Source organism: Orcinus orca, chromosome 19 (assembly GCF_937001465.1).
Source record: "Orcinus orca chromosome 19, mOrcOrc1.1, whole genome shotgun sequence".
In the NCBI taxonomy this organism is placed as follows: domain Eukaryota; kingdom Metazoa; phylum Chordata; class Mammalia; order Artiodactyla; family Delphinidae; genus Orcinus; species Orcinus orca.
In genome coordinates, this window is record NC_064577.1 from 48,022,886 (window position 1) to 48,048,524 (window position 25,639).

The following is a 25,639-nucleotide window of genomic DNA, read 5'->3' on the forward strand; positions in this document are numbered from 1 at the left end:
AAACAAATGCTCAGTTCTCCAGCTGTAACACTCTTATTAAATTCCTTGTTACAAAGTGGCTAAACCAGCGGGAGAACAATGCTGATAATTAGCAGCGTCTACAAGGGATAGCTTTTTCCCCCACTAACACCAAATGCCACACAGTTACCCAGCAAACACATTCCCAACCCCTCCTCCCTTGCCTGCTCTACCTAAAGTGGCAACATAACAGAGTTATGACCAATGAGATATGAGAAGTTGTTTTTGGAGGGCATTCTGATAAAAGAAAATCAGTATGGCTGACACCACTCCTTTCCTCTTCTTCCTGCCTGGAATGCATACTTGATGGCTAAAGCTGCAGCAACCACCTTGCAACCACAGGGGGAAGACCAAGGTATGTTGGCCTTAATACTACTGAGAAGGGAAAAGCCATTGCCAGTAATTACCTGCCACCCCTAGGAATATTCTGTTAGAAAAATAAACTCCCATTTGCTTATACCTCTGTAGTCATATTTTATGTTTCTTGCAGACCAAGCCCAACATAATCCTAAATAATAAAGTCGTTTTCAAATAAACTTTATGTCTAGCATATCCTTAAAAACTATGAGTGAATAAACAAGATTCTGGGAAACTAAGTGTCCGGGGGTATCAGGTGATTCAAGAAAAATCCCAGCTAGGAATGACAATCGATTTCTAAATGATCTAGTAGTACTATATTCAAAAGATGCCACCAATACTTAAACTAGATTTCACTTTATGCCTGGGATAATAATGTTACCTTAATGGATTTTAGTTTTTAAGTGCCTAGTTTTCCTTTTCTATTGAAGTAATTTTTTCATGTCATCCTGACAGAGAACCTAAGAAGCATTCATTTTACTCTATTATTTTTTTAATTTGTTTTTTCTCTTGTTTTTATTTATATACTTATTTACTTATTTATTGGCTGCGCTGGGTCTTCGTTGCTGCACGGGCTTTCTCTAGTTGCGGCAAGCGGGGGCTACTCTTCGTTGCGGTGCACGGGCCTCTCGTTGTGGTGGCTTCTCGGTGGCTTCTCTTGTTGCGGAGCATGTGCTCTAGGCGCACAGGCCTCAGTAGTTGCAGTATGCGGGCTCAGTAGTTGCGGCATGTGGGCCCTAGAGGGCATGGGCTTCAGTAGTTGTGGCACGTGGGCTCAGTAGTTGCGGCGTGTGGGCTCAGTAGTTGCGGTGCATGGGCTCTAGGACCCACAGGCTTCAGTAGTTGTGGAGCGGGGACTCAGCAGTTGTGGCTCTTGGGCTCTAGAGCACAGGCTCAGTAGCTGTGGTGCACGGGTTTAGTTGCTCTGTGGCATGTAGGATCTTCCTGGACCAGGGCTCTGAACCTGTGTCCCCTGCATTGGCAGGCGGATTCTTAACCACTGCACCACCAGGGAAGTCCCTCACTCTATTATTTTTAAAAACAGATCAGACCCAGAAATAAATGGAAAAACAAACAAACAAAACCCAGCCAGACAAAGGCATTCATTTGCAAAGCACAGGAGAGTGCAGGAAGTCACAAAGATGTGCGTATAAATGGACTCAGAGCCACCCGTAAGCTGTTTTGTACTCAAAGCACTGAACAAATGCAAACAAAAAATTGATAATCATCGTGTTCAACTAAACTTGCACATCTACTACTTTTCAAGCAAGGGGGGAAATCTGATGGGGTTTATTAGCAAACTAAATACTCTCAAATAAAAAGGTTGAATGTAGCTTGAGGGATAAAGCTGGCAAAACCCACATGTGCCTACATTATGACCAATAATTTCACTTGGTGAAGACTTATGTTTTAAAGTGTCTATCACAGCATTACAACAATGATAATTAAAAACAATTTAAATTTCCAACAATTAGTGAATGGCTCAATAGGTAATATTATAAAAATATTACACAGTCACTTAAATTTTTGAATAATTTTAATGACATGAAATGGTCACAGTATACAAAATATTTAAAGAAAAAATCACAATACAGAATATAATTCTATATTGTTGAATATAATTTTAATTATATAAAAATAAAAACAAGAACATACTAAAAGGGGACTCAAAGACTGAAAGGAAATATTCTGAGATACTAAAAGTAGTTGTCTCCTATGTATGGGTATGTGTATATACACACATTTCCAACCTCTATACGCTGAGAGAGCCTATGAACAATGACACCCAGAACAATGAGCACCCCAGCACCCAGACCTTAGGTTCTAAAAACCACAGTTCACTAAAAAGAGTGAGAACTCCCTGGAGAAAGACTGACTCCAGGGCTGGAACAGAGAAAATATAAGATGAGCCTAGAACACCTAGCTGTGGTGGAAAGTAAGGAAGCGCTCAAGGAATAATTGGGGACATCTCAAAAAGATGCAAGCCAGCTTGAAGGGGCTTCTGTTAACCTGAGATAATTTTAAATCAAAATAAATAATGACAGTAACAGATCATAATTAACTTGAATAAAATAGGAGAGCATGAATCCATACTGATATAAATGAATAAATAAATGCTAAATAAATCAAGGAGAAGGAATATGGATAGATAAATAATATTATAAAAATATTATGATGTAGTAGAATGCCAACTAATAAATACAAAAGGAATGATTCTTTAAAAAGTGGTTATCTCCGAATTGAGTACACGTATACATTTTCTTCTGCACACATTTCTAGTTTCAGCTTTGTAAAATGAGCACGTACTTCTTTTGTAAAAATACTCAAAATAAAGAAAACCTCAACAGCAGCCTGAACAAACACAACATAATGCACATCTCTAGAGCAATCTCTAGACCCATTTTTAAAAGGAGAACATATGCATAAAACCCCCAAACACATGAAGCAAGTGTGTGTGCTGTCCTAACCCATCTGTCTAGAAAAGAGCTCCGATGTCCTAGGCAGGTGGCTAAAGTTAAAAACAAAACAAAACAGCAAAAACAAACAAAAAACCCACCAGAGGCAGCACTGAGATTTACGGGAATTTTGTTTTGGTCTTACAGTAATGATGGGAGTGAAGAGATGTGACGAGGACCCTTGCTATGATGCCAATGACAAATGGTTCACTGATAAGAAGAAATGGAGAGGGCGACAGGCTGTAGAACAGGTCAATATCGGGCTGTCACGAAGCCATTTGAGACATATAATTAAATCTATTACTCACCTGGCATCATCATTCATTGTGGTATGGTCAATAGGTGCCATGAAGCTCAGAAGCCTGCTAAGGACGTGAAACCTAATAAAGTAGGAAACAAACAGGCAGCAACATTAGTAACTATTAACCTAGAAAAGGAAATACACCCTACCAGGTAACAAACTCCAGACTGATCACAGGTATACCTGGCTCCAGAGTGCAACAGGGAACAATTCATAGGCACGAACCACTCATGACCATAAAAACACTTTTTCCTTAAGACTACAGGAGAAAAGTGTGATAAAAGCACATTGTGAATGACAGTAGCTCAAGAGAGCTCCAACGCCCAATAAAAGAGTAGATAGACCTGTGCCCCTGAGCAATCTACTAGCCCTTAAACATCACTCCAGATAAAGACAATGAGATGACTACCTCATCTTCCCTCCTCTACATACATCTTAATCATTTTTCAGTGTCATTAAAGCTACCTACTGGCAGTAGCACAGGTAGTGGCATAACATTCAAATGGAACACCTCACCACCACCATCACTCACTAGCTCCCTGAGTCAGAAAAGGCTTCTAGAATCACCTTCACTCACTAGCTCCACCAGGTCTTTCATTTCGCCCTTTTTTTTTTTTGGCTGCATTGGGTCTTCGTTGCTGCACGCGGGCTTTCTCTAGTTGCGGCGAGCGGGGGCTACTCTTCACTGCGGTTCGCAGGCTTCTCACTGCAGTGGCTTCTCTTGTTGCGGAGCGCTGGCTCTAGGCGCACGGGCTTCAGTAGTTGCAGCACACGGGCTCAGTAGTTGTGGCTCACGGGCTCTAGAGCGCAGGCTCAGTAGTCGTGGCACATGGGCTTAGTTGCTCCGCGGCATGTGGGATCTTCCCGGAGCAGGGCTCGAACACGTGTCCCCTGCATTGGCAGGTGGAAACCACTGCGCCACCGGGGAAGCCCCTCACCCATCTTCAAATGACACGTGCAACTGAGTACATAAGAAGTCTGATCCTTAGATCTTCAGTCAAGGTGTTACAGAAATTTAAGTTATGTCACCTCCATCTCCCACCAATAGAAAAAAAGGGTATTTTTGTACAAAGTGCTTTGAGATCCTCTGGTGAAGGGGGGCTGAACAAATATTTGACCTTATACAGAAGAAATTACACCAAAGAGAATTCAAAGAAGGTATCCCTTTCTGTTCATTATAAAAGGAGAAGCTGAAGGACAATATGCACAGTATATTTGTTGGCCAAAAAGTTCATTTGGGTTTTTCCATGTTACGGAAAACCCAAATGAACTTTTAGCCCAGCCCAATAAAATTCTAACCAGAAAAACTTGTTCTTGGGCAAAACACTATCCACAAAAAAATATGATATAAATATTTTCACATGTGTAATGTTTTACAGTTTTAAAAACATTTTTACACACATCAAAGAATTTGATTCTCTACTACACCACCAATAGCCAAGCCTCCCAAATTTCATTCATTTTTTTAACAAATGAATTTAAAAGAATAGTGATGAGATTTTTCCCATTATAAGAGTAATACAAAAAGCATAATTCATTACAGAAAATTTAGAAAACAAACCAACTGAGCACACACAAAAATACATACATAGGGGCTTCCCTGGTGGCGCAGTGGTTGGGAGTCCTCCTGCCGATGCAGGGGACACGGGTTCGTGCCCCAGTCTGGGAGGATCCCGCGTGCCGTGGAGCGGCTGGGCCCGTGAGCCATGGCCGCTGGGCCTGCGCGTCCGGGGCCTGTGCTCCACAATGGGAGAGGCCACAGCAGGGAGAGGCCCGCATACAGCAAAAAAAATAAAAAATAACATACATAGTTCTTCCACCCAGAGAAGAACTGTTATTAATATTTATTATTAGTAGTAGTTTAATATTTTGGTTAATTATGTTCATTTTATTTAATTAATTAATTTTTTTTTTTTTTTGCGGTACACGGGCCTCTCACTGTTGTGGCCTCTCCCATTGTGGAGCACAGGCTCTGGACGCGCAGGCTCAGCGGCCATGGCTGACGGGCCCAGCCGCTCCGCGGCATGTGGGATCTTCCCAGACCGGGGCATGAACCTGTGTCCCCTGCATCGGCAGGTGGACTCTCAACCACTGCGCCACTAGGGAAGCCCAATTATGTTCATTTTATATAGAAATCCACACACACACATAATTTCATATCTTTTTTTTTCACTTAGCATTGTATCTCAAAGCTATATACAAAATTCCAGGAATGGAAGTACCATAACTATATTTTCATATACTTGAACATTCATATTGCTTCCAATTCTTCACTTTTTATAAGATGCAACAAAATATCTGTTCACTGTACATTTTTTAATGTCCCTATCTCCTAATTATAAAAAATAATATATAATTTCAAATTCCGAAATGTATAGAGAGCTGACAAGTTCCCTGTAGTCCTATACCCCAGAAATAATCACTGTTAATTAAATCACTGTTAATCATTGTTAAGTTTGTCTGTGGCATTCTCCATTTATAAGACAAATATAAACTTTATATATTTTCACATAAAAATGAGACTGTAAGATACTTAATATTCTGCATTATGCTTTTTCCCACTTTGTCATATTCTATTCTTTTTCATAGTTACAGGATATTCTGTCGTGTCAATATAATTTATTAAACCTCCTACTGATAGGCATTATACAGCCTATCTCCTTTAAAAACCATATTAAACAGTGCGAAAGTGAAGACTTTTTAAAACCTTTAGAAATTTATTTTATTGACACATAGTTGATTTACAAAACTGTGTTAATTTCTGCTGCATAGCAAAGTGATTCAGTTACACACACACACACACATTCCTATTCATATTCTTTTCCATTATGGTTTATCGCAGGATATTGAATATAATTCCCTGTGTTATACAGTAGGACCTTGTTGTTTATGCATTCTATATATACTAGTCTGCAACTGCTAATCCCAAACTCCCAGTCCATCCCTCCCCCACTGCCCCCCATTTGACAACCACAAGTCTGTTCTCTATGTCTGTGTCTGTTTTGTAGTTCATTTGTGTCATATTTTACATTCCACATATAAGAGATATCACATGGTATTTGTCTTTCTCTTTCTGACTTAGCTAAAGTGAAGATTCTTTTTTTTTTTTTTGTGGTACGCGGGCCTCTCACTGCTGTGGCCTCTCCCGTTGTGGAGCACAGGCTCCGGATGAGCAGGCTCAGCGGCCATGGCTCACGGGCCCAGCCGCTCCACGGCATGTGGGATCTTCCCGGACCGGGGCACGAACCCGTGTCCCCTACTTCGGCAGGCGGACTCTCAACCACTACGCCACCAGGGAAGCCCGAAGATTCTTATATATAAATTATTGTATGTTTGTTCACACATTTCTATGGGATAAATTTTGAGATGTGGAATTGCTTTGCTGGTGAATCGAAAAGTATGCATATTTAAAATTGAAAAAGTAAGCTAAATGCCCTCCCAAAGGTTACGTTAATGTACAAGAATATAATTATTTACATAACCTTTTTATTTAAGTATAAAGTGTAAGTACAATTAATAAATATATTTTAATGTCTTTAGGCTTCACCAAACTTCACTGTTCATCTGAAAAAATGAAAACTGTTCTTGGCTGTGTCCAAATACAGGTTTAATTTACTGTCTAGACAAAGACTATGAACTATACCTTATAGTTGTGTTGTCCAATCCGGGAGTCACTGGCCACACGTGGCTACTGAGCACCTGAAATGTGCCAAACTGAGATGTGCTCCAGATTTTGAAAACTTGAGATGCAAAAAATGTAAAATATATCACTAATAATTTTTAAAACAATAAATTGTTGAAATAATATTTTTTATATATTGGGTTACGTGAAATATTAAGTTCACTTGTTTCATTTTTTCCCCTTTTCAATTGTGGCTACTAGAACATTTAAAATTACGCAGGTAAAGACATTTTTATTGGATGGCACTGCTCTGTGGAATACCTTTACACTTTAGTAAAATATATTCAATAACTATTAGCTGCATGATGAAAGACAGGCTTTAAGAAGTAATCAGATTTAGTAATGTGTACTTAATACAATGCATTTTACCTAATCTCAGCGCTACTGAGGATGGATGCATGTTTTCGTATTAAAATACCTTTTACCAACCATACTAAGAAGAGATAAATATAATTTTGTTGCAGAAGAATAGACAAACACAAAACACAGTATGACACCTCATTATTAAAGACCCGAGAGCTTCATTCATTTACATTATGAATTCTGCTTAAATCATGATCAAATCCACTTACAGATAATGCTGAGTAAAAGACTGATAATCAATAATTATAATTACTTCCCAAAACCAAAACATTTCTTTTTTTTATAAGTTATTTTCCAGCATCCAACTAGCAAATTGCCACACCCAGTCTGACCAGGATGATGCCACTGACCTGCTACCATTTAAACTAAGGTTTCCACAAGGTGATGTTCATCTTTGCTAGGACATTTCTTCTCTCTCCAACCATATCACACAGAGCAAAGCTTGCTCACTGGTGGAATCTAGTACCAGTGATGACAGTTGGCACATCCCACCAGCTCTTCTGGGGGTCTAATTTAAGGAAGTTATTTATGCTATTCTCATCTAGCCTGGGCCCCTTGTTAAATCCATCATGGCAGAATTCTAATGTAGCCAAGGTACTATTTTGGTGTCTGCAAAGGTCCTGGCCAGAGAAACAACTCAATAGCCACAGGTTAGAAGCATGGGCTCTGGAATCAGACCAATTAGCTCAAATCCAAGTTTGTGCTTGCTAGTTCTGTAACCTGGGCGAGCTACTTACCTTCCGAACTACTTTACATGAATTAGCTAATTCAATCTGCATAACAATCCTATGAGATGTGCCTTTTATCATCATGCTAGGTTGACAGATGAGGAAACTGAAGCACAAAGATGTAAAGTATCTTGCCCAAGGTCTAAAGGCCAGTAAGTGAAGTGTCAGATTTCAAACCCAGACAGTTTAGCATTAAAGCCTATGCCTTTTCTACCTCGGCATGTAAATTGCTTTGCAGTGCCCAACAGAGTTTTATAAATGTTAGTTGTTGCTATTGCTAACAAGATCACTCTGATTCTGACCACATCCCGCACACTGATGTTCACAAAGAGAGCCAGGTGAATACTGATGATAAAACTGCAAAACAATTCAAAGCACATGACCTTATTTATTACTTTTCTTTTTACCTCTTATTTGGCAGTAATTTTAGGCTTATAGAAAAGTTGCAAAAATAGTGCAGAGAACTCATGTATATCCTCACCTAGCTTCCTCTAACGTTAACAGCTTACACAAGTATAGTGTAATTATCAAAATTAGGAAATTAACATTGGTACAATACTATTAACTAAACCATAGACCTTATTCAAACTTCACCCATTTTTACCCTAGTGTCCTTTTTCTTTTCCAGGATCCAACCTAGGACCCCACATTGCACCTAACTGTGGTGTCTCCTTAAGTCTCCTCCAATCTGTGACAGGTGCTCAGGCTTCCTTATTTTTCAATGACTTGCTACAGTCTATAAAGTCTGAATTCTGAGCTTGAGCACAATCTAGCGCTCACTTATTCATACAGCCTCATCTCCTGCTATTCCCCCATACTCAGTTTAAGTCTCTGCCAAAACAAATGCAGTTCCCAAAACGGACGTGTACACTCTCAGGTCTGTGTTTTGGCAAACATTATTCTTTGTGGCCTTTCCCTAGGCTAACTCTTCCTAGTCTGCTCACTTCACACTGTGAAGTGTGGATGCTGCATCTTACAGAAAGTCTTACCTGACAAGCGTGTTAATTTTACTGTTATAATCATCCAAAAACATGTCTATGAGGCACTACGGTAGACGGTTAAGGTTGGAACTGTCTTGAAAAAACAGTGCAATACTTGCCCTCAAGGGACACACGATTATAGCTACTTGCCCTAATAGTTTTAAAACTCATAAACATATGATAATGTAAAAAAGGCATTTTTGGCCACTCTCAGTTCTTTTGAAGAGCGTATATTTGCAACAGCAACGTCAACAGATAAACACAAGAAACCAAAGAAACTAATATTTTCGAATGCTTCCTACTTACCAGACATATTCACCTTGTTTTAATCCTCAAACCAAATCTATAAAGTAGGGATTAGTATCTCCACTTACTAAATGAGAAAAGTGAGGCTCAGAGAATAAAGAGCAACCAAAATCATAGAGCCAGACAGAGCCAGTCTCCTGATCTGAAATCCTGGGCTCCTCCCTCTAGAGAGCATTTAAAGCCTCACAAAGCTATTAAATTAATTAATTAGAAGTACAGTTGATCTACAATATTATTAGTTTCAGGTGTACAACACAGTGATTCAATATTTTTATAGATTATACTCCATCTAAAGTTATTATAAAATAATGGCTATATTCCCTGTGCTGTATAATATATGCTTGCTCCTTATTTATTTTATACACAGTAGTTTGTGTCTCTTAATCCCATACCCTTATGTCGCCCCTCCCTCCTTCCCTCTCCCCACTGGTAAGCACTGGTTTGTTCTCTGTATCTGTGAGCCTGTTTCTGTTGTGTTAGGTACATTCGTTTGTTTCATTTTTTAGATTCCACACGCAAGTGATAACATAGAGTATTTGTCTTTCTCAAAGCTATAATTTTAAAAGCACCGTACTGGAGAAAAGTCTAATCTCAAAATTAAAGAGTAGGTATTTAATCAGCCTGGTCAATTACAAAGTACTAGTAATAACATTCTTCTTTAAATCCTTCCGGGCCGAGGCGGGGTGGGGGGGTGGGGGTGGGTGTACAGAAGAGACAGGTACAAAAGAGGCATGTATGTGAGTGAGTAAGTAAATGAACGTTCCAGGAGGAGACTGATCCAGTCTTGGAATAATAACAGCAATAATAATGATAGGAATGATGGCAACAGACACGTATATAGTGCTTGCTGTGTCTCTGGCACTGTTCTAAAAGCTGTATATATACTTACTCATTTAAACCTCACAGCAACCCTACAAGTCTCGTACTATTATCATCCCCATTCTACAGATGAAGAAACTAGCACAGAGAGTTTAAGGGTCTTGCTCGGAGTAACTACTAGAGTGTCATATCCCACACTGTCAAAGCTGGGATTCAAACTCAGGCAGTCAGGCTCTTGAGACCATGCTCTTAACCAGTACACTGAAAACAAACTTGGAGAAGTATGAAGACTTGGAAACTTCAACATATGAAAAAACATAAACAAATTATAACAATTTAACCTGAGATTTAAGAAAGTGACTTTCAATCACAAGATGATGAAAAGCTACTTTGCACTTCTGCAAAGTTAAAGAAAAATAAGCATTTCCTGATGAGTTTTGTTAAATACTAAAACAGGTTAATTGAAGGAGTGAAATCTGCTTCTCTGAAGATATTTAAAAATGAGACAGATCCACATTTGTCTAAAGGGAATTTAATGACAGGCAGGCTCTAATAAGGATGTGGGATTAGCTATCTGCCTAAAACTGTCCTAACACAATGAGTTTAACATTTTTTTTTCAGTGTGCACCTGAATTACAAGTAGTTTCTTTGACACTGAGGCCCTGTGAGAGTGATATTATGTAATATATAAAAATAGTTACAAGGAATCTAAGTCTGAAAGCATAGCAATGTCAATTCTACTCTTGCCCCATCTTTTGTCTCCATACTTTTAAGACTCCTTCAAGGGCTCACAGGGTTGAGGGCTTTCCTACACTCAGAAATGTCTCTCTGTTCTCATACAAATTATATTCCTCATCTTATTTAAGCACAGTGTTAACATTCTCTGGAATCCTTCATTTTTACCTTTTTAGCATATTGCGTACATGTATGGCATCATGAAAATGGACCAATATAATTCTATGTCTAAACGACTCCAAAATACAATTTTTATATTGTTCTAAAGAAATCATTTTTTAAAACTAAGGCAATTTCAACGATCTTGTCTTATTTCCTTATTATTTCTCTTTCAGGGAAATGCAAATATCATTTAACCCATCCATTCACAACAGTAGAACAAGAAGTAACTGAAACTCTTTCCATTACAGAGTAAAAAAACCGAGTCTCAAAAAAAGCCCCAAATATTGCTTTAGTTATTTTTCTGCTCCTGAAAAACAGAATCATCAAAAGAAATAGAAAAATGATGTAATAGCCAACATGCAAGAGAAGAGAGATGGATAACAACACACAAGATTAACAGTTTTTCTAAAAAGTAACTCACCGAAGTTTCCTTCCTTTGCTGGCTTTCCTATCTACTTTCTTGTGGATTTTGCTTCTTAACTTCTGGATTGCAAGCCACTGCCTAGGAAATTCACAAGCGATGTTATGCATCATCACTAATGGAAATAGTTACATGTATCGACAAATCGGAATTTTTCTCACTAACAACACTGCAGAAAGAAATCATCAACCTACATCAACTTCCTCAAGACAGTCTGGGGCCACAGAGACTAATCAACAGAAGAGGATTTGTGCAATGGCTTAAAGAAACAAAAACAAAAACAAATGGCAGCTGGGAAATTCTACAGCAAATTTGGTTAACAGTGCTCCTTAGTATTTGGAGTTACTGTGACAAGCACTAAATCTACCAGTCTGCAGGAAAACCCATCAAACTGAGTATAGCTGCTTGGGTTTGCTTTTAATGTTTTAGCTGCGCGGCCTGTTCTATGACTAATATTGCAGCTGCTGTTTGGTTTGAGCACGTGAATTCTTTAAATCTAATTTTCCCATTGTTAATGCCCAACTGCTTTTTCCTGTGCTTTCCACTTTTCTAAGTGTTAAGAATTATCCACTATTGATACTAGTTTTACAGTCATTTTATTTATTTAATTTTCATTTCAGCTATAATATTTCAGAATGTGTTGTTCAAAGGTAAGGGCTTTTTTTCCCGCAATATAATCTCAATACCAAGAGCCCCAATATAATCTCAATACCACTGTCACACCTAAAAAAAGTTGACAATAATTCTTTACTATCAAATATTCACTCTAAATTTACGAGGTCGTCTCAATTTTACAGTTAGTTTGCTTGAATCAGGATCCAAACAAGATTCATATATTCTGCAGTCATTTTATTTTACTTTTATTTTTTTAACATCTTTATTGGAGTATAATTGCTTTACAATGTTGTGTTAGTTTCTGCTGTATAACAAAGTGAATCAGCTATATGTATACATATATCCCCATATCCCCCCCTCTTGAGTCTCCCTCCCACCCTCCCTATCTCACCCCTCTGGGTGATCACAAAGCACCGAGTTGATCTCCCTGTGCTATGCAGCCGCTTCCCACTAGCTAGCTATTTTACATTTGGTAGTCTGCAGTCGTTTTAGATTAAAAGAAATTAATTTTTCAAATAAAAGATACTGGGCTAAGAAAATCTTCATATATTGCTCATATGAACAAATGCGGGGGGAAAAAAGGAAAAACAGCAGCAGCTACTCATCTTACCTGATTTACACAATGAAAATTTAACATCAAAAAAAAAAAATCCAGGGAAATCCAATTACTGTAATCTTAATATAATCTTAATTACCATAATCTATTTTATTGTAAAGTCAGATAAATGTACAATATAATCATCACTTAAATGCAATTTGCTCTATCACATTAAATTTATGGTGAACAGCTCTCTATAGCATTCCAGAGATATACAAAATATCAACATCCTACCCTAAAATTCATGTTTTACTCACATAAAATTATTTCATCAACACAAATTTTTCATTGTGATCTCAAAATGCTGCTCTGCCCCAGAATCCCATTCTGATACTTGCAGCTTTTGTTTCCTTTCATGCTTTTGCAAATTATGGCTCATGGCTATTTAAATGTACACTATTCATTAGGTAGCACTCTCAACGTCCTTTTTATTTTCCAGCCACAGGATGAAGCATACACAAGGGCCTTCCTTCACTACTTTCCATTCTACCCTGACATCTGGGTAATGCCGCCACGTTCCATTTCTAATTGTGCCACAGCTTTCACTGAAGGGGTGGAGGTCTAAATTAGGGCACACTCTCCCAGAGCAAGGAACCTGTTGTGCACAGTGCCACGTCCTGACAGCGGAGAGCATGCATCTGGGTGGATGCTTTTTACCCACTGGTCAGAGATTGATACAGATAAAATCACAGCCCAATCCAGAGAGCAAAGAGATTAAGAAGGACTTTGTGAAACAAACCCTAAAATAAACACCTATAGGCGTTTTATAATCTCTTATTCAAACTGCACTTAAGGCAATGTAGGTAGGGTAAACAATTTCCATCACTCTGTCTAGTTCTTGTTATCTTGCTTAACTTTTTTTTTTTAATTTGGCTGTGCGGCATGACTTGTGGGATCTCAGTTCCCTGACTAGGGACTGAACCCGGTCCACAGCAGTGAAAGCCCGGAATCCTAACCACTAGGCCACCAGGGAACTCTCAACTTTTATAATTATAGGACCAATCGTTGCCTTGGAGGCTGAATTAAGGAGGCTCAGAGGGAGAAACTATTATACAGGCTACTTGCATGAATAGAAAGCCATATCTAAATTACCTTCCCATGGCCACCTGATCGTTGGGATCCAAGGAGCTGGTCTTCCGTTCTATGAGTTCTCGAAGGAGCTGGGGAAAAAGGAAAGCAAGTGATTTATTTATCATCTCCCAGCACCAACTGACTTTAAAAGGGCACAGGAGGAATTCTGAATGGCATAGTGACAGCTCTAAACTACAATCAATAAGGGACAACTCAGTGGCAAGAGCATGACTGAATTCCCATTAACCCTTTCATATTTATATATCTTTAAAAACAGCTATAAGCAATAGCTGAGAACAAAGTCCATTTGAAAGACTTATTGTACTGCAGTTCATTTCAAATGGATCAATGAGTATGCAACATTCCCTTCATTGTTTTTATGATTAGTTTTGTCCACCTCATCGATATCAGTGGAGAATCTATAAAAGGTCAGGTGGGAAGGGCTGGGTGGCAAAGAGGAACACGCATCAGCTTCTCACCAACAGGATAATGGTACATGGTTAACTTCTGACCTATAACCTCCGGCAGTCAGGAAGGTCTTCCTTAGGCAAAAAGCCTTTATAAGATATAACTAAAAGTGTGGACTTCACTCTCTTGCTTTCCACAGCTGGTACCCTAGCATGCTTACTGATAAATAACTTAACCATATATGACACCAACACATTCACAGCCACAACAACTTTAATAACGAACCTAAAGAAAGTCGTATGTGCATACTGGAAACACGACACAGACAGCCAGTCTCTCAGCCCCACAATTAACTCCAGGGGAACTCTAAATCACTCTCCTACTCTCCTCTTAATACTGGGTATCCCACCGCATGCAATCAAAGCCTAAATCTGTATCTTACACACAGACTGAAGAATTTGCATTGGATCTTAAAGTCCCACGTGAGAAGAAGCAATGGATTTAAAAGTTAAACACTAAAGAAGGAGAATTTTAAATTACAATAATAAACTAGATATCATCTCTCCTACACAAGTGCTATATACAGGGAAACAGCAACAGAGATTAAAATTCCAAAAATCTTCTGAGAGGGACTTCCCTGGTGGCACAGTGGTTAAGAATCCATCTGCCAATGCAGGGGACACGGGTTCAAGCCCTGGTCTGGGAAGATCCCACATGCCTCAGAGCAGCTAAGCCTGTGCGCCACAACTACTGAGCCTGCGCTCTAGATCCTGTGAGCCACAGCTACTGAGCCCTCGTGCCACAACTACTGAAGCCCACGCGTCTAGAGCCCACGCTCCACAAGAGAAGCCACTGCAATGAGAAGCCCGCGCACCGCAATGAAGAGCAGCCCCCCTCGCTGCAACTAGAGAAAGCATGCGCACAGCAACGAAGACCCAACGCAGCCAAAAATAAATAAATAAATAAATAAAAAATCTTCTGAGAGAAATCCAAGGGAAGACACTAAAATAAACTCCTTCCTGCTTATCACCTGTCAATAACACAGGTTTGACTTTAAAACTTGTTTCTTCACAAAAATAAGTAATTATTTTGTAGGTAAGGCATGGGAGCAATATAGATAGTTCATCAAGTTAAACAGCCAAAGTCTGTGGGAGGATAACGAAGAAGGGATAAATTCCTACGAAAGTAGTTCACTCTCTAATTGTCATTTGTTTATGTAAGTAGGCACTGGAAGAAGCAAAACAAATTTGTAAAAATACTCATTTCCATATAGGACAAAACTTTATTGCAAAAGGGAAAAGGATATCTCAATCGCAAATAAAAAACCTCCTGTGATGTTTTCTCATTTGCTTGTTTTAGACATTATTACTACAATGGCAATTACATTTAAAAATGCGGGGACCAGAGGCCTCTGGTTTATTATCACTAGAAAACAGCAAGCTATTTCTCTGCCCTGTTTATCTGATTGACTCCCAACATCTTTCTGACAGCCAATCTATCAGTTTATCTCCCCTACTTCATCACAGTCACTTCTGGCAGCTAAATACAAGATCCAAATCCAGTGTTACACAGACATACGACACAGGAACCCTATGTAACACCGCTACTCTGTAAACAGCTGCCCTTAAGGCTAAGCCAAAATGGGCTCTGGTTCCTAGCCAACATCCTGTCAAAAGCAAGGTTAGGGGAGGCGGGAGGGGGGGATGGAGAGGTTAACAAAAAGAATCGTTTTTTCTTTTAATAAAAAAGAAGAGAAAACAAAATAAAAAAGAAGGAAAATAATGGGATCACTACATCTCATTGCCCTTACCTTGTTCCAGCCACGTAAGAGATAACAGCCACGATTCCTGGTTTTCCTAATGATCTCTGATGCCTTGAGACTGGGGCCATCACGGCCACTGGGAAGGAGCGCTCAGGGAAGGCTGCCCCAGCACAACGTGGGAGGCTGGAAACGGGAGCCGCATGACCGCAGTGGGTCTGTTACACCCGCGTGGTCTCTGCAGTTCCAACACCAAGCTGGTGCAGCGTTTAGTCTCAAGCACCCTGTGTACTTTACATATTCTGGGTTGCATTTTCACTACCCAAGTGTCTCACAGCTATTCTTAGTCATTCATGGTTAGGAAGAGAGTTTTATTCGTCTATCTGGCCGAGTCTAGTTTATTCAGTCCAATGTTTCAGAAGACCCTGTTGTGTGCAAGGCAAGAATAAGAAAGTAGCACGAAAATAAGTAAACAAATGCTTCTCGTGGCTATTGCTATTTCCCACAGCTCTATCACTGGGCTTAAATTTAATTAGGAAAAATGCTTTCAAAAAAGTTGCCGAATAATGAAGTTTTAGGGATACTGCTGAAGAACTTAGCTTTGCTTCTCAGTTCAATTTTCAAAGCTTAACTTTATGACCAAACTTTTCCATTAAAATTCCGGTTTCTGCTAGTTACTGGAGCTTTTTATTTCAACAATAATGATACAATAGTCGTAATTTTCTATGTGATTTGGAAAATGGAGAGATATATGAAATATTTCTGCTCCAGCCTGTTGTAATTCCTCCAGAGAGTCAATTCAGAAAGGCTTGATTGTTTCTCTAGTTCTAGGGGAAAATCATAGATGTAGTTGGGTTTCCAGGCCAGCCCACAAAACCCTATTTAACCCATAACAACATATGTGAGGAATGGCACCGACAGTACTATTCAGAATCGAATCAACATTTATAATACTCTGCCTGGAAAAATGCACGCCAGAATCAGTTAAAAATGGCAGTTTGAACACATTAGTCTATCTCTTCTCCCTTCTCAACTCCTCTAAAAGACAGTAGAGGGAAAAAAATAAATGTATTAACCCGCAAGAAAGAAGAGAAAAGGGAGAGCTAATGAGAGTAGCTTTTCACAAAATTTTCAAAGACAGGAGATGAAGGAGTAAAAGGAAGTTATCACCCAAATGTCCAGAGGGAATAAAGGTGAGGGTGGAGCTAATGAGGCCCACAGAATCCCTGTGAGATGAGCTCTTGGCGGGCAGTTACCCTGAAAGGTGGAGAATGGGGAGGGGGCAGAACCATGGGCCTTCTCCATTATCCCACACAACCAAGTGACTACCCCACAGGGAGAAAAGAAGCTTTATTCTCTGGAAAAACTGGGCCACAGAAGCTCCAAACTGAGAGATGTGAGGCACGTAAGGCTGAGATGGGGCATAAGGGAAAGGCTCGATGCTCAACTCTAGGACCTTCTGTCTCCTTCCCCCACCCTCTACACAGAACGCTAGCACCATGTGTAAAATTTCCTAGGCAGGAGAGGAGAGGAGCCTTTTCTGGAGAAACTGCATGGTCGTCCCCTGTCTCCCCGGAAAATAAGATTTCCAAGTTCTAACAACCAAGACATTAGTTCACAGCAAAATTATATATAAAGGAGCCAAAAAGCTATGCCCAGGTTCCAGAGATACTTTTGAATGCCTTACTCTGAAACACGAAGGGACAGTTAAGGATCACCAACATCTGAGGAAAGCCTCAGACACAGACCAAAACAAACAGAAAAAAAAGGGACTCAAGAAAGCAACACAGAGAACAAACGAAACAAACGCACAGAAAAAAAAAGAAGAAAGAAAAGAGAAAAGAACTCACGATGGATGACCTCAGAGAAGTGAGAGAAGACACATTTCCACAAGAACAGGATGCTATGAGAAAAGCGTAAAACAAGAAATTAAACGCAAAACAGAAATGTTTAAAAATTTCAATAGAATAACTGGAAGATAAATGTACAAAGATCTCTTAGATATGAAACAAAAGGCCCAAAGATGATACCCCCTGATTATTTGTGAGAGAAGAAAAAAACTTAGAGGATAATCCAGAATGTCAAACACCTGCCTAACAAAGGCTAGGAGAAAATTATTAATGAAATAATTTTTAAAACTTCCCCAATCAAAGGACAAGAATGAACCCACCACAACCTAGTGCAACCTAGTGCAATGAAGGAAAAAGGACCTTTTGTAAGATACATCATCGTGAAATGTGGAACTCCAGAAGCAAAGAGAAGATCCTAAATGGTTAGAGGAAAAATAGGTCACATGTAAAGAGGGTGACCACATGGCCCCAGCTACCCCAGAGAGTCCTGGTTAATGCCTGCTGTCCTGCTATTCTTTCAGGCTAGCACCTCAAGGGTTCTAGTTTTGACAATGAATTATACAGTCACCCTAAATATTAAGGACTGTAAATCTAAATGGGATTAGACATCTCAGTAGCAATAACAGATGCCAGAGGACAGCAGAGCAAGGCCTTCAAAATTCTGAGGAAAATAACTTTCAACCTCAAGTTCCATACACAGCCAAAATCCTAACCAAGTATGAGAGTTACATAAAGCATTTCACATAGGCAAGGACTCAACAATTTACTTTCCACACTCTCTTTCACAGGAAGATGTGCCTCAGTAAAATGAGAGCACACGGCAAGAAGGACGAAGACAGGAGATGTTAGAAAACAGGTCTACCTCAGGAAAGAAGTGAGGCAAGTCCCAGGACTACAGATGGCACAGCCCCAGAGAGCCTGTTCCAGAAAGGAAGAGTCCAGGGAGCTCCAGGAGCGAGCGCTCCAGGAGAAAGGGGGAAAATGATAGGTTAAGTACATCTTTTAAAAGCGGGTATTATTCGCTCTAGGAAAAAACAAATTTGTAAGGAAATGTAATCATAGTACATCACTTGTGAACATTTATTTAATCATATATTGGAAACAATTGTTTTCACAAAACTGCGACAATAAGTACAAGAGAAGAATGGAGAACTGAAGTATTGGGAGTGAGGAGGGAGCAGGGCCTCACTACCACAATGGGAAATCAAGAGAGGATTTCAAAAATGATGGACATCAATAAATCAACAGTCATATAAACACGTTATTTAAAACCATGCAAGTAGGACTTCCCTGGTGGCGCAGTGGTTAAGACTCCGCCTGCCAGTACAGGGGACACGGGTTCGAGCCCTGGTCCGGGAAGAGCCCACATGCCACGGAGCAACTAAGCCCATGTGCCACAACTACTGAGCCTGCGCTCTAGAGCCCGTGAGCCACAACGACTGAGCCCGTGTGCCACAACTACTGAAGCCTGCATGCCTAGAGCCCGTGCTCCGCAACAAGAGAAGCCGCCGCAATGATAAGCCCGTGCACCGCAATGAAGAGTAGCCCCTGCTCGCCACAGCTAGAGAAAGCTCACGTGCAGCAACGAAGACCCAACACAGCCAAAAAATAAACAAATAAATTTATTTTTAAAAAAAATCTCTTATGAATATCTTTCTGTTCCGTAAAATAAAACATGAAAACATACTAGAAATAATACAAATAACATTTATTTTGATTTGCTGCAGATAATGCCAAACAACTGTTTATAACTTTATTGAGCTATAATTCACTTACCATACAATTCACCCATTCAGAGTGTATATAATTCAGCACTTTCTAGTAAATTCAGAACTGTGCAATCATATTTAATTTTAGAACACTTTCATCCCACCTAAAAGAAACCCCATACTAGCTGTCATCCCCAGTATCCACCAGCCACATACCCCCAGTAGCCCTAAGCAACCACTAATCCTTCTGTCTTTATAGACATGCCCATTCTGGACATCTCATATAAAGAGGATCATATAATATATGGCCTTTTATGACTGGCTTATTTCACTTAACAGATTTTCAAGCTTTATTCACATTGTAGCATATGTTGGTACTTCCTTCCTTTTAATGGCTGAGTAACATTCCTTCGTGGATGCCGTGGCATCGTCCATTGCTGCATGGAGCCACAGATGCAGAAAACAAGCTTACGGTCACGATAAGCGGGGGGTGGGGGATAAACTGGGAGACTGGGAATGACACATACGCACTACTATATATAAAGCAGATAACTAATAAGGACCAACTGTATAGCACAGGGAACTCTACTCAATACTCTGTAATGGCCTATATGGGAAAAGAATCTAAAAAAAGAGTGGATAGATGTATATGTATGACTGAATCACTTTGCTGTACACCTGAAACTAATACAACATTGTAAATCAACCATACTCCAATAAAAATTCTTTAAAATTTCATATGTTTGTAATAAAATAGATCAGAGTATTTTTGTATGATGTGCATAAAAAAATATTCCTTTGTATGTATATACCGCATTAAGTTTAGCCACTCACCATTGAGGGACACTTGGGTTACTTCCACTTTATGGCTATTATGAATAATGCTGCTATGAACATTCATGTACTACTCTTTGCGCGGACATATGCTTCCATCTCTCTTGGGTTTATACTTAAGAGGAGAATTGCTAGCTCATGCAGTTAACTCTACGTTTAACATTTTGAGGAACTGCCAGACAGTCTTCCAAAAATGCTGCATCACTTTACCTTCCCACTACCAGCATATGAGGGGTCCAACTTCTCCACATCCTTGCCAGCACTTGCTATTACCTGCCTTTTTCATTATAGCCACCCTAGTGGGTGTAAAGTATTATCTCATTGTGGTTTTGATTTGCATTTCCCTGATGGCAAATGAAGTTAATCATCGTTCTGTGCTTACTGGCCATTTGCATATCTTCTTTGGAGAAATGTCTATTCAGATGCTTTGCCCATTCTTTAATTAGGTTGTCTTTTTATGATTGAGTTTTAAGAGTTCTTTATATACTCTGGATACCAGTCCCTTATTAACGCCTATTCTGTGGACTGTCATCGAAGTTTTTAACTTTGATGTGGTCCAATTTTTTCTTTTGTCATTGGTGTATTTGGTATTGTATCTAAGAAGCCACTGCCTAACCCAAGGTCATGAAGATTTACTCCCATGTTTTCTTCTAAGAGCTTTATAATTTTAGTTCTTATATTTAGATCTAGGATACAGTTTGAGTTAACTTTTACGTGTGGTATGAGGTTGGGGTCCGACTTCATTCTATTGCATGTGGATATCCAAAATGCACCACTTGTTCAAAGACTATTCTTTTTTTTTTAAACAGCTTTTTTTTTTTTTATAGATTTACTTTTATTTGAATACATTGTTTTTTGTGCTTTCTTTTTGTCTGCGTTGGGTCTTCATCGCTGTGCATGGGCTTTCTCTAGTTGCGGCGAGCGGGGGCTACTCTTCGTTGTGGTGCGTGGGCTTCTCATTGCAGTGGCTTCTCTTGTTGCGGAGCACGGGCTCTAGAGCGCAGGCTCAGGAGCTGTGGCGCACGGGCTTAGCTGCTCTGCAGCACGTGGGATCTGCCCAGATCAGGGATGGAACCCATGTCTCCTGCATTGGCAGGCGGATTCTTAACTACTGCGCCACCAGGGAAGTCCCTTCAAAGACTATTCTTTTCCCCATTGAATTGTTTTGGCACCCTTATCAAAAATCCAAGTAATTTTTAAAGCATTTGGTTTTATAGCCTCATATTCCCTGGCTTTCTGAATTTGTAACACAGTTACTGACTCCTACCTCTCAGGTTTCCATGGTTCATAGCCACAGATGCTTGAGATGGAAAAAAGGTTGGGGCAACCCTGTATGTAACTTACTTAGCCTCGCCGAGTCAGGATTTTTCAAACTCCCTCCCCAATACATAGAGAGCACATGAAAGAAGTGCAGTCAACCCCTCTTACATGTGTTTCAGCCCCTCCCTTAATGATAGATATAAAAAGTGGCTTCATAAGGCTTGGGTTTACTCTCCCTTCAGCTTCCTCTCTAGCTCCCACAAGAATTCTTAGTGAAGAAATATTTCTGCTCTAACTCCTGCTTTACTACCCGTTTTTTTTTAGTTCTCAGATCTCCAGTCTTTCAAATTATACCCAAAAGGAGTCATCTGCAATTTTCATACTATATTTGAAGCATACAAAAGATAAATCCACATATACTATATTGTCCACACCTATAGTATAAAATCGCCACAAGGTGACCCACTGTCCGTAGGTAACTATTTTTTCTCTGTCCCCTTTGCACATTGCCCACTCACTCCTCAACCAACTCTGCACCACCCAACAGTTCTGGCTCCATTATTCTACTGAAACACCTCAGGCCCAGGTCTCAAGATGCCCGTGTCTAATGAACATCTGTCACGACTCAACCTTCTAGACTTCTTGAAGCAGCAAGTGACGCTGGACATTCTCACCTTCCTGAAACACCCTTTTCTTGGCATCTTTGAGGCACCTCCTTCGTTTTACGCCATATTCAGCCAGCTCCTCTACCCAAACATTAAATGCTAACATCCCTCAAGACTCAGTTCCAAGCTCTCTTTCTTTTTTTAATTAATTAATTTACTTATTTATTTTTGGCCGTGCTGGGTCTTCGTTGCTCTGCGCAGGCTTTCTCTGGTTGCAGTGACCAGGGCCTACTCTTCATTGTGGTACGCGGGCTTCTCATTGCGGTGGCCTCTCTTGTTGTGGAGCACAGGCTAGGCTTCAGTAGCTGTCGCACGCAGGCTCAGTAGTTGTGGCTCACAGGCTCTGTTGCTCCGCAGCATGTGGGATCCTCCCGGACCAGGGCTTGAACCTGTGTCCCCTGCATTGGCAGGTGGATTCCTAACCACTGCGCCACCAGGGAAGTCCCAAGCTTTCTTTTCTTCTCACTCCATTTGCTCCCCGCCAAGAATTTCATTCTATTTTCAAGGCTTCAATGACCTAAGAGTTATCCCTGGAATTCCTTTTCCCTTACACTCAATATCTAATCTATCTCCGAGACTTATATATGTGATCCACCAATTCATGAACCTGTCTATTTTTCTCTGTCTCCATAGCCTGTACCCTAGTATAGGCTGTTATCATCTTCATTCACTCCATAAACATTTAGCACACTGGGGAAGCAATGAAGAATGAAACAGACGCGCTCTCACCTGAGTTAGTGTAGCGGGCTCCTGGCATCTGCACCTGCCCCTCCTTCATTTTGTTCTGCTCTGTACAGTCAGAGTAATGTTTTCAAAATGCACGTACGCCAGAGTATACAATTCTTATTGCAGCCTAAAGGCCCCTTTACCTACCTCTCCAGCCTAAGCTTCCACCTCGGTGCTCCAGTCCCACCAGCACTCCTTTTGTACCTGAAACGCTCCCAGGCTTGCTCCCACCATGCAGCCCTTTTTTTGGACCTGCAACTGCTTGGAACATGCTTCCCTAGCCATTAACCGGCTTACATCCCACCTTCTCTCCTCATTCGCTAATTCTCAGCTCAACCACCTTTTCCTCAGGAAAGCCTATCTTAACTGCACCCCTCTATGCACATTCACATGATGTTCTTGCTGGACTTAATTTACATTTTACTGGCGGATTACATGCCTATTGTCTATTTCCTCCACTGGCCGACTGTCTACCTCACAGAGAGCAGAGAATGTATCTGACTGCTCACCACTCTATCCTGTCCACTGGCCATAGAAGGAGCTCAATAAATATACATACACACAGAGGGGGAAAAATTGCTTCTGGCAGAAAATACCAAATTTTTGTTTATTTACCACACACACACACACACACACACACACACACACACACACACACTCCTTTTGTTTTTAAACAAAAGAAATACCCTGCCTCTAATCCAGAGCACCACTACCTACCCAAGCAACTGAGGAACCTCCTTGTTTTTATCACTACCGATTACCAGCACCTCCTCCTCCTGAAACAATATTCTCCTTCTCTCACAACTCACACAGGGCCTAGAGAACCAGGTGGTTTAAGTGGGTAGGAATTACCCTTTTTTTTAACCATCCCAAGAGTACCTGAATTAACAAAAACAAAAAACTATTTAATCCAAATGAATGGAAAGATCTTAAACACCTCTCATTATTTTACTGTTAAAATGATGTAGATCTAGCCTCCCTCTTGGGTCTCATTTCCCAAAGGAAAAACTTGGTTCTTCTCGGGAAGAGAAGAGAGGAAACAGATCTTTTGTGCTTCCTCTAACCACTCCCCCACACCCTGACCCCTTCCTGTAGTATCTTCAAGTTGGTTTTTTACTACAAGAAAGGTGTCTTGACATCTTTATAATAAAGATCTGAATTAATTTCAGTATAGTGTTTTCTATTTAAATATCTTTGAAATAGGTTTGTCAAATCTCAGTTGCAGGTTTCCATCTCCCATTTTCTAAGATCTCATGCTTCCGGATATGAGCTTTCAATTCCGTGAGTGAGTGCGCCCCATGGTTCAATGTAACTGTAAACATTTGCCAATGAGTCCGTAAAACGCCAGGGCTTTGGAGTCTGACACATCTGGGTGCCGAATTCCAGCTATGCCCGTTACTAGCTGCGTAGTTTGGGACAAGTTATATGACCTCTCTGAGTGACACTCAGTTTCCTCATAATAACTGTACCTCAACAAAGTTGATTTGTGATTTTAAAAGATGATAAAAGTAAAGCACTTAGCAAAATGTAAGTATTTCAATAAAGAGAAATACTGTCAACATCAGATAACGATACTCATCAGATGATCACAAAATGCAATTTGGGACAAAAAAATTCAACACCTTCCAGAGCTGAATCACGACAGCTGCTAACAACAACAACGAACAAGTACAGTAATTCAATGTTCCTTTCTACTGGTTGTCAACAGTGGATAACAAACAAGATATGAAATGAAGGAAAAGCAGAGTGGAAGGAAGAAAATGTAAAAAGCACAGAAGATTCACAAAAAATAGTGAGTCAATACTTGCAAAGTAGGCTATTACTTGCAGAGCTTTCCCAAACTAGGCCATGCTAAATTGGGGCAAAAGCGATGCTCTCCCTTATCATTTATTCTATTAGGACAACTAACTGCTCTTCCCTTTCCATGACCTGTGACCACACCCCCACCCCTGCTCCCACAATCCCCTCCTCCTCAGCCTGCCCCTCAACCTCACCCTCCAGATCACCCTCTCTATCCTTTTGCAAGGGCCTGGATCAAATGCCATCTCCTCCCAGCAGCCTTCTCTAATTCTCCCAGACTGTTATTAATCTCTCCCTCTCCTGAATTCTTTATCACTCCCTGGCCAAGCACTCTGGTTGTCTATGTTCATGTCGTCTCCCTTGCTTGGCTGTAAGCGTCCTGTAAGCAGGGTACGCTCTCACTCAAATTCTCTCCTCCCACAGAACTCCGCGCACAGCCTTGTACACAGTGACTATTCAATGATATTTCTAAAAGGAAAGAGTTGAGTTCTAGATATTGTGATCAAAGATGAAAAGCACCCAACTTCTGCAGTGGCAAGTACAATATTTACCAGAATAATAACACAGGGAAGAATGGAGGGAAATCAGGGTGTATGAATAAAACCCAAGTGCACCTTACTACTGAAGTTATAGATAACCCACCTTTGCTTACTAAAATCAGAAAATGTACAGCTAGAGGCTACCACTGAAAAAGTCAGCCTAACTCTGCCTCACTGTCCTTGGTCTCTAAGGATTTGATTAGTTTTTCCACTTTCTGATTCAGTGCTGCCTCGTGCCTCCACTCCAGAGCTGGCGCTAAGGCCTGTGATTTGGAAGGGATGATAAATCCATTCACTGAATAAAGTCACACTGTTTTCTCAGCACAGTTCTAAAATATTTCAAAGGCCATGATATTTCACTTGGCTTGGCCATTTGGGTTAAAATTTATTAGTCAAAACAGAAAACTTTCTCATCAGACCCCATACGTTCCATTAGGTGTGATATATAGTGTCTCCCAATGTCTAATTATTAACTAG

At 40.2% G+C, this 25,639-nt stretch overlaps 1 protein-coding gene across 6 annotated transcripts in view; it reads right to left on the minus strand.

Moving 5' to 3' along the window:
- Positions 1 to 25,639, minus strand: part of AATF (apoptosis antagonizing transcription factor) — a 101,344-nt gene that overhangs the window by 25,464 nt on the left and 50,241 nt on the right. For 3 of the 6 annotated variants that reach the window (XR_007473568.1, XR_007473569.1, XM_004271720.4), the window contains exons 9-11: positions 13,634 to 13,701; positions 11,329 to 11,409; positions 3,140 to 3,211 (exon numbers count right to left, since the gene is read on the minus strand). Coding sequence is in view for 3 of the 6 variants with exons in the window: in XM_004271720.4 (XP_004271768.1) it covers positions 3,140 to 3,211; positions 11,329 to 11,409; positions 13,634 to 13,701 (221 nt within the window). In the remaining 3 variants the exon portion in view is untranslated. The remainder of the gene's footprint in view (positions 1 to 3,139; positions 3,212 to 11,328; positions 11,410 to 13,633; positions 13,702 to 25,639) is intronic. The other 3 variants (XM_049702279.1, XM_049702278.1, XR_007473570.1) reach the window with 3 other exon arrangements.